Here is an 8,212-nt window from a genome sequence, read left to right as displayed (position 1 = left end):
GGGAAGTCGGGGTGATTTTACAGGTCGCTATGAGAGTATATTTATTTATTTTTGGCACAAACCTAAACCAGTTTTCTCACAAAAGAAAAGGGGGCTTATTATATACTTGCTCAGTCCCAAAATAAGTGTACTTACAACTTTGTACTAACGTTAGTACAAAATTCACTTATTTTGAAAAGGACATAGTAACTCTATTGATGTACTTTTATCTTTATGTGCCACATGCAGGCGGGCGTCTACGAAATTAATATATCTGAGGATCACAAAAATTCAGCGGTAGCTTTCATTATGCATACTCGACGAACCAACAGCATAGTCTGGAACATAAACGACAACAAAGAGCAACACATTATGCATTGAGTACCGTGACTCTCAAAACATCAAACATGACTGAGAAATAGTGCAAAGTTGCAATTCGAAAATTTAGGTGCGCAACAAGCAAATTCAAGTAACCGTGCTTCCAGATATCAGTGGCAGGCTTCCATTGTGCATGAAGCTCCCAGACTTGGAAGATGGACGGCAAAAATCTCATACAGCAGGCAGAGCACAGCGCATTTCAGGCCAGGCAGCTTCAGCGCCTCCAGCCGGTGGACGAGGAGGTGGATGAGGAATTTGCAGAGGTCCTAGATCCAGGACGCCAGCGTTCAGTAGATGCAGCTGGAGCAGCACCGTCCGGCTGGCGGGCAGCAGGGGGCGCCTCTTGGCGCATGGCAGGGGGAGCCTCCTGGCGGAAGGGACGCGCATCACGTGCAGGAGGAGCTTCTTGGCGGATGGGACGAGCATCGCGCATAGGAGGAGCCTCCTGGCGGAGAGCAGGGCGAGGACGATCATCCCGGACCCACCTGTCTGGTTCAGCTGCCACAGCCGGCCTCTGACTGCTACTGTCACCCTCACGTCTCCACTTCGGGACATACTTGCTAGGAGCAGCACCAGTTGCGGCAGCTGCTGCAGCTGGGGCTGCCGCCGCTGGTTCACGGGCTGGCGGTGCGACAGCAGCAGCAGCTGGTGCATCAGCTGTGCGCACGGGCTCTGCTCCTCTTAGGAGAGCCTCCCTTCTCTGCTTCTCCCTCTCTTCCAACTCCCTCTCCCTCTGCAGCTGCTTAGCTGCGATTGCGTCAAGCTTGAGCTTCCTCTCGGCTTCCTCCTTCTTTCTCCTCTCTTCCTCTGCAAACCAAAGAGGTGATTTCATTATTGACAGCAATGATTGATCAGATACAATGGGCAACATGGAATAGTAACAAAGCAACAGCTAGTAAGATTTATTTTTTCAGCTATCCACCGTCCAAGTATGAGAAATAAATACTGCACTGCAGTCAATCGTCTAAGATAATGACAATTCAAACAAGTTTGAACAGTTGAGTAGAGAGCCAGAATAAACAAAAACTAAGAAATTTAGATTATTGTAGATTTGGTCTGACATCATATGAGGTTAGCAAAAAGAAGAATTAAGTTGCAGGCTTCCAGTTCCGGATGATGATAATAATAAAGCTCTAGTACTATGCTCAGCGAGTAGAACAAATAGTAAAGTTAGTACAGCAATCCACTTGCCTTCACGCTTTCTAGCCTCCTGCTCCTCACGCTCCCTTTGGATCCGCTGTTCCTCCATGTTCAGAAAATACATCAATTTGCGTACAGTCTCCCTTTCACGCTTTCTTGAAGATAGCAACTGATTAATCCTTTCTTCCCTCTCTTTCCTTAGGCTACTAAACTCAGATTCACGACGTTGGACAATTCTTTCCTGGAAAGCATTCTGAAACAGAAAAGGGAAAATTGGTAAAAGTATGATAGACAGCAAGCCAAAGTATTGGAAAGAATAACTAGATGGAAGGTCGTCTTCTTTGAAGGAAAAAAGTACATGCTGAAAAAAGCTTATAAGTTGACAATACCCATAGAGGCAAAACTTGAAATATCATATGCTGAAAACCATGATAAATTTGAATCTATCTATTCTGGTGTTAATCGGTAAAAAGTTAAACTCATATGAATAACCTCATCAACAGACAGGCCAGCAAATGATATCATCCAAACAAAACAAAACAAATTCAGGGTAGAAAGTGTAATCACTGAAACAACTATACTCAGCACCCCTCGGTGGACAAACTATACTACTTATAAGCTTGGAATGCTGACTAAGAATAAAAACACATGTGAAGAGGTTAAAGAACGGAATAAGCACTGCTGAATGCAGTCGCAAGAAGGATACATACCTTATGCTCCAACAATCTAGAAAGCCTATTTTTCTCCTGCAAGTCACCCGCATGGTGTTGCTTGCTGAGCTCAATCTCTCTCTGCCAATTAGAAAAACATAATAAATGTGAGCACGAGAACTATCAGAATCTACATCTGGTAAACAACAAAATAACAGTGAAGACAAACCAGCTGCTCTTGCTCATGAAGGATCTTTTCTTCCTCGAGGCGTTTCTGGAAGGCCTCCTCGATTAGTGGTGCTTCCTCCTGCCGTTTTGCCCTCTCCAAGTGATCCATTGTCTTTGCAAGCTTCGCCAGTTTTTTTTCCATCTCCTGACGCTCCTTCACCTGTTGATTCAACACCACCTCCATGGCGTGTTGTTTTGTCATATCCTGCCATGTGAGCATTCAATTTATTAAAACGCCATACACCTAAACTACAATTGTACATGCATGTAGCTATGCGTTACAAACTATAAGTGATAAAAACTTAAGCAGTGTGCAGAAACAAATGATCCTACACTTCAACTACACCACCTGTCATCATCTGCAGCTGACTATCAACCTTTTTTAGGGCACAGAAACAAAAAGTAAAATAACTAATTCAGCTGACCGTACAGAAATATGACCTTTATCAAAATTCTACTCCCTCCGTCCCATAATATAGTGCATCCAGATTTTAGCGCTAAACAGAATTAAGTTAATTCCAAGGAAGTAAGCAAACTATTAAAACATGGACAGTTAGAATGGAGCTGTAAAATTATTGGAAATCCGAAATATTATCTTACCCCCTCAATGTGAATTTTTTTCTTATTCTTCCCCCTTATTGTTAAATCTTCTATCATTTTTGCTGCTTCCCTCGCCTCTTTTTCCTCTATTTCTTTACGGATCCTCTGCTGCTCCCTAAGTCTCTGTTCCTTCAAAAGCCTCTCCCTTTCTTCATCTGCAGATTTCTTCTGAATAGTCAATCTCTTTGTCTCCTCTATTTTTTCCTGGAAATACAAACACATAAGCCATAAACAAAGACTCCATAAAACAACTAAGAGGTAGAATGAGCAAATAGAAAACCTTTTCCAATATTTGACGCTCATGGTCTTCTTTACGTTTTTCAATAATTGATTTCCTCGCAAGGAGTCTTCTATGTTCTTTCTCCACCACTCCAGCAAGACTGGTCAAGTTTTCACTAGGTTTGGATGGCTTTTGCACAGGTGGATGAATAAGACTCAATGCTTTGTTCAGGGAATCAGCGAGGACACTAAGGTGACTACTAAGCACATCAGATTCTATGTCCTGCAAAGGTAAATATGTCAGATAACAATGAATATATGGGAAGATTGATGTTGCAGTCTAAAGAAGGTGGCAGTCTAAAATGAACAGCTGGGATAACAATATAGCTGGCAGTCTAAAGAAGGTGGCAGCAGTGGTCAGAATCAAGCGACATACCATGTTGCCAAAATGAACAGCTCCTGCCAAATGGTTAACTTTCATAGCAACAAAATTGTGCTTGACAGCATCAACAGCGATCTTCTCCACGACATTGAATTCAAAGAATGGGATCATTCTAGATAGCATATCAATTTTCATGGACTGGAAAATACGAGATGCCTGAAATGATTAAAAAAGAGAGTTATGAAACATGTTTTACAGATAGTAATATTAAGGTATGATAAAGAGAATACATATTCACAAAATAAGTGACATGAATGGATATATTATCGCTAGTGGGTCATAGCATAGGACCTGCTGCAGCACCCTCAGTGCAGTAAGCTTCTCCAATGCAGATTGGTACTGTGATAAACGAATTTCCGGAACTGAAGATGCAGCTGAAAGCTTTCCTCCAATCGTAGAAATCTTGGAAAGCAGTGGCTGTACTTTTGATGCTAGATCCAGAGGAAGGAACTCATGCTCCATAAGGTTGTACAGATCTTTTACTTCTTGGGAAGCACATGAAATCACGCCTTTGGCAGCCTATTTTCATAGCAGTCAGAATGAGAGTTGAGTGTGTATGCAAGACAAATTGTATGATGTAGACTGCCAGCTAGTAATATATCGCAAGCAATGCAAGTAAATTCAATCATCACACAAACAGAACAGAACATCAGGGATGCATCAACATATGTTCTGTTAAGCGTAGACTTGCGAATCTTCATATATTTCAGAGCTACCAAGCTAACTAGAGCGATTGAACAGATAATAGGGCATTGCAGGTGTGGGAGGTGTGATTAGAAGGGAAAATGACTCTCATGCCATGTAGTACAGATAAGTGTGTACATCTTAGCAATGCTGCTTGATGAGACAGCGTTGCTCACAATGTGGTTATGCATTGTTCTGACTGGAAGGCAGAAAAAGCAATCAGCTAAGCACCTACAATCAAGTGCAGGCATCAGAGGAGACTAATCTCATATCTGAATGCTTTGTAACGTGTACAAGCAAGCGCATAATAGCAGATTGTGTTCAAGATGAACATGTGTGACATGTTCAACAAGAATGCAAAAAATTTAGAAGACTGAATCCATGTGATAAAAGAGACATTAAACAGATTTGCAGTATATAACATGAAAATAACAGCAAACAAAAAGGATCAAAGGCATACCAACTCAGAAAGAAGAGTTGCTCTTGAAACCTGAAAAGTGAACAGAAGATTTATCAGAAAACAAATAATTATATTATGGAAAATTATCTTAAACTTGGAGAACAGATGGAAGGCAAACCATTTCTCTATTCTCGCGCTTGGAGTCGAGGGAGAAATTGACAAGGTTGGCCATACGCAAGCTACGGTCCTTTTCATTTTCAAGCTCAAGATGAGATGCACCATATTTATGGTCATATGGTGTAACAGAAAGTGCAGCAAGCAAAACAGAAGATGCTAGTAATTGCAGATCCTTCTGAGTTAAATTCTTGTTGTAGCTCTTCTGCAAGTTGAAAAGCTTCAGCCATGCATATGCATGATACAGGTGACTCTCAGATATCCAGAATATTTCAGTCAGCTTGGCATAATATACGACCAGGACAGATGGCTTTGGAGTTCTCTTAACCAAGCTCATCAAGCCATGGATATCCTCCACAGATCGGAAGGCTTCCTGCAAGAAAAAGGCTTGGTGAACTTTATTTCTTTTAGCTTTAAGATAAGATGAGTTGTGGAACAAACCTGCCATAAGGAAAGTTCTGTGGCAATTTTCAGTTGTTCAACCCTGGTATCAAGATACAGCTGACAGCTTTCAGGGGCAGTCAGATCAGGACGATCACGCTGGTCGCGATATTTGTTCAAATTTGCAAGATGGTTTCTAATGATCTCACACAACCTACGGAACTCGGTGGATCTTTTATACTGCTTACAAAATTGAAAAGCCTTGTGCGCAGTCATCTGCATATTGAAAAGTCAATGGAAGATCAGCTGGTGAAAAGCATTTAGTAGACAATAATACAAAAGGTAAATAACAGTATTTACATAATGCATTGGTAATGCTTTGTACAAAAGGAGCCAAATTGTTATACTTCTTACAAATTAGGGAGAGTGCAAAAGAACCAGACAAGTTATCAAGTAAAAGAATAGTATGTTCATGGAACGAAGTCCATACTACAGGTTTCTTTTCATCAAAGGAAAGAAAAGGGTGCCAATAGAGTGAATTGTTCAAGTATGTGCAGAACGAATCAAATAGTTCACCTCATAGGAAGTCCATGCAAAAGGACAGAACCAAAAAATATAACGAAGTATTAAGTGACCACTAGGGTAATGGCAAGGCGGTAAAATAGCTTACAGCATATAGCGCTTCAAGCTTTGAGTTATTTCTCAGTATCTCGAGCACTGTCCTGTATGTCTCCCACAGAAACTTGAACCATGGAGTGACAAACTCTCTGTCTGATCGGTCCTTGCCTTTTTCTCCGCTGACATAACTGAGCATCAAGTCCTCCGGGCGCTTGTCAGCTTCAAGATCTTCGACATCCAGAGCATCTTCCAGTGCTTGTGCCTGATTCCTGGCTTCCTCGGCCTTCTCATTGGACAGCTGCATAAAGTGTTTTATGACCTCCTCCAAAGATGACACGTTGACTTGCTGGCAGACAATTCTGTACTGAATAAGGCCATCTTTGGCAAATCTGCCCTTCCTTAGATCTACACAAAGCTCCACATACTTCATCATGATCTTCTCAAGAGGCTTTTGCCATGATCTGTATCTCTTTGATGTAATGAGATCATGCAGCGCCTGCAGCGCTGCCTGTTTTTGTCCAACATGTATCAACTCTGCAGTAAACCAAAGGCGGTAAACAGTGTGAACATCTTGTAGTAAAATATGAAAAATTGCCAAAGATTTGAATATAAAGAGAAAGGCATGCAGAGAAGCACTGTGATTATATTTTAGCACAGAAAGTGTGTAATTTCCCTGAAACATCCTAATCAGTTTAGCTAAAATGAAACTTAAGGGCTCAAAGTTTGCGGTTGCTGAACTGTGCTACGTTGTGCTTTATTCTATAATCTGTTGCAGAAAAATATCCTTGAAACTAGTGATAGGTTGGTTAATCAAACACTAAAATAGGCAAAAGCTGGTTGGAGGAGCCAGATTATCATAATCAACCACAATGTCAAACACAGCACAAGTCAACAGAACTTGGGCCTTTGCATAGCTAAGTGGTCTTTTAGTGGAGAAGGGGATAAAAATGCACACAACAAAGAGAGCAACTTATCATACACTGAAATTCTCAGAAGCAGGTCAGGAACGTAGGCATAAGCACAAACGCCCAACCAGCCTATGAAATAGGCCAGAAGGCCCAACCAAATGGCAAATACAAATCCAGTACCTGTGACAAAATCTATCATATGCGATATGGACTCAGTGGTTCCAAATTAACTCAAATGTTCCAAATGCACCGCTCACGGATACGTCATACATTTCGTGACCATGTGCGATTGATTGAACTACCAAATGGACCAGACAGTACAGCCCGTCGTCGCCCTAAGTTCCTGTACGTAGGCATCACAGCAACACCACCGCAAACAACAACAATCGGAAACCACGGCGGATAAAATTGAGCGGCGGGCTGAGACAAGGTCCCGGTGACTCACCCTCGGCTCTCTTGAGCGCGTTCTCGGGCTTCGCGAAGGTCGCCATGGTCGGGGCGCGGGGTCTCCGGGGGCGATCTACTCCTGCATCCCAGCCACAAACAACAGCACAAGCCGGATTAGCTCACGGAATCACGGCAAACCAACGGCGAAACACGCATCGAACGCCGGCCCCCGATGAACGGGCCGGCCTGATGGGGAAATCCCGGGAAAAATTGCCGAAAATGACGGGGGAGACGCTATGTCGGATAAGGTATGGAGGCAGGGGGCGGCGACGGCCGTCGGGGGCGGGGAGCGGGGGTACCTGTAGATCGCCGGAGACGGGGGGCGGAGGGCGGCGGAGGCGGGGGCGCGCGGGAGGATCTGGGGGCGGAGGGGGAGTGGATGTGGCGGCGGCGGGGAGGAGGTAGGGTTTATTAGGGTTGCGTGGGGTGCGAGCCGGGGGGATGGGGTGGAGAGAGAAATGGTAAGATGCGAGGGGGTATTTGAGGAATTTTGTTGATGCCACGGCTTTCGCGGGCGGCTGGCCGCTGTCGGCCGTCCGATGGTGGGACGGGCGGCTGGGATCAGGTTGTGGCTCTCCCTGTCCCGTTCCAGAGGTGGTGCTTTCGCCAGCGGGACAGGGTAATTTGGCTGGAAGCAGGGGGAGGTTTGAGCAAAAGTTATGGCCCAAGTTCGGTTTTTTTTTAGTCCATGATTCGGCCTTTGTTCGAATGGGTCTATGGGATGCTGCTTATCCTACCCAACAGCACCAATTTCAGCCCGGAAGCCCATTGTAACCCACGTAAAAAAAAAAGTGCGGCCTAATGAAAAATTTAAATCGTAATGATGATTTCCCAAAAAAAGAAAAACACAATCATGTTATTTTGCCCGCTAGTCTCGGGTTTGGTTCGGAACAATTGCTGGCTCGAAAATATAAGATGACATGTTGCGCCTTTGGCGCAAAGACTAATTGAAGTGGATGATTCA

The 8,212-nt window shown here is 43.6% G+C and overlaps 1 protein-coding gene across 1 annotated transcript; it reads right to left on the bottom strand.

Moving 5' to 3' along the window:
- Window positions 1-258: 258 nt before the first annotated feature.
- LOC123068249 (eukaryotic translation initiation factor 3 subunit A) lies at window positions 259-7,689 on the bottom strand. Its single transcript, XM_044490765.1, has 14 exons — window positions 7,548-7,689; window positions 7,247-7,327; window positions 5,946-6,427; window positions 5,336-5,551; window positions 4,899-5,267; window positions 4,781-4,810; window positions 3,928-4,155; window positions 3,631-3,792; window positions 3,256-3,477; window positions 2,976-3,179; window positions 2,377-2,580; window positions 2,208-2,288; window positions 1,549-1,750; window positions 259-1,164 (listed from the first exon to the last, which is right to left on the bottom strand). The coding sequence occupies exons 2-14, from the start codon at window positions 7,290-7,292 to the stop codon at window positions 572-574; spliced, it is 3,039 nt and encodes a 1,012-aa protein (XP_044346700.1). The 5' UTR covers window positions 7,293-7,327; window positions 7,548-7,689; the 3' UTR covers window positions 259-571.
- Between the last annotated feature and the right edge of the window lie 523 nt (window positions 7,690-8,212).

This window comes from Triticum aestivum, chromosome 3B (genome assembly GCF_018294505.1).
Source record: "Triticum aestivum cultivar Chinese Spring chromosome 3B, IWGSC CS RefSeq v2.1, whole genome shotgun sequence".
NCBI lineage: Eukaryota > Viridiplantae > Streptophyta > Magnoliopsida > Poales > Poaceae > Triticum > Triticum aestivum.
Note: the sequence above shows the minus strand (reverse complement) of the source record. Positions and strands in the feature narration are given on the sequence as shown.

What these genes read in the sequence shown, in the direction of transcription:
- LOC123068249 (XM_044490765.1), bottom strand. Translation starts at nt 7,292, where the DNA reads ATGGCGACCTTCGCGAAGCCCGAGAACGCGCTCAAGAGAGCCGAGG. An exon ending in CACTGAGGGTGCTGCAGCAG is followed by an intron (nt 3,793 to 3,927) that starts GTCCTATGCTAT and finishes TAATCATTTCAG; the next exon opens with GCATCTCGTATTTTCCAGTC. An exon ending in AGCGTCAAATATTGGAAAAG is followed by an intron (nt 3,180 to 3,255) that starts GTTTTCTATTTG and finishes TTGTATTTCCAG; the next exon opens with GAAAAAATAGAGGAGACAAA.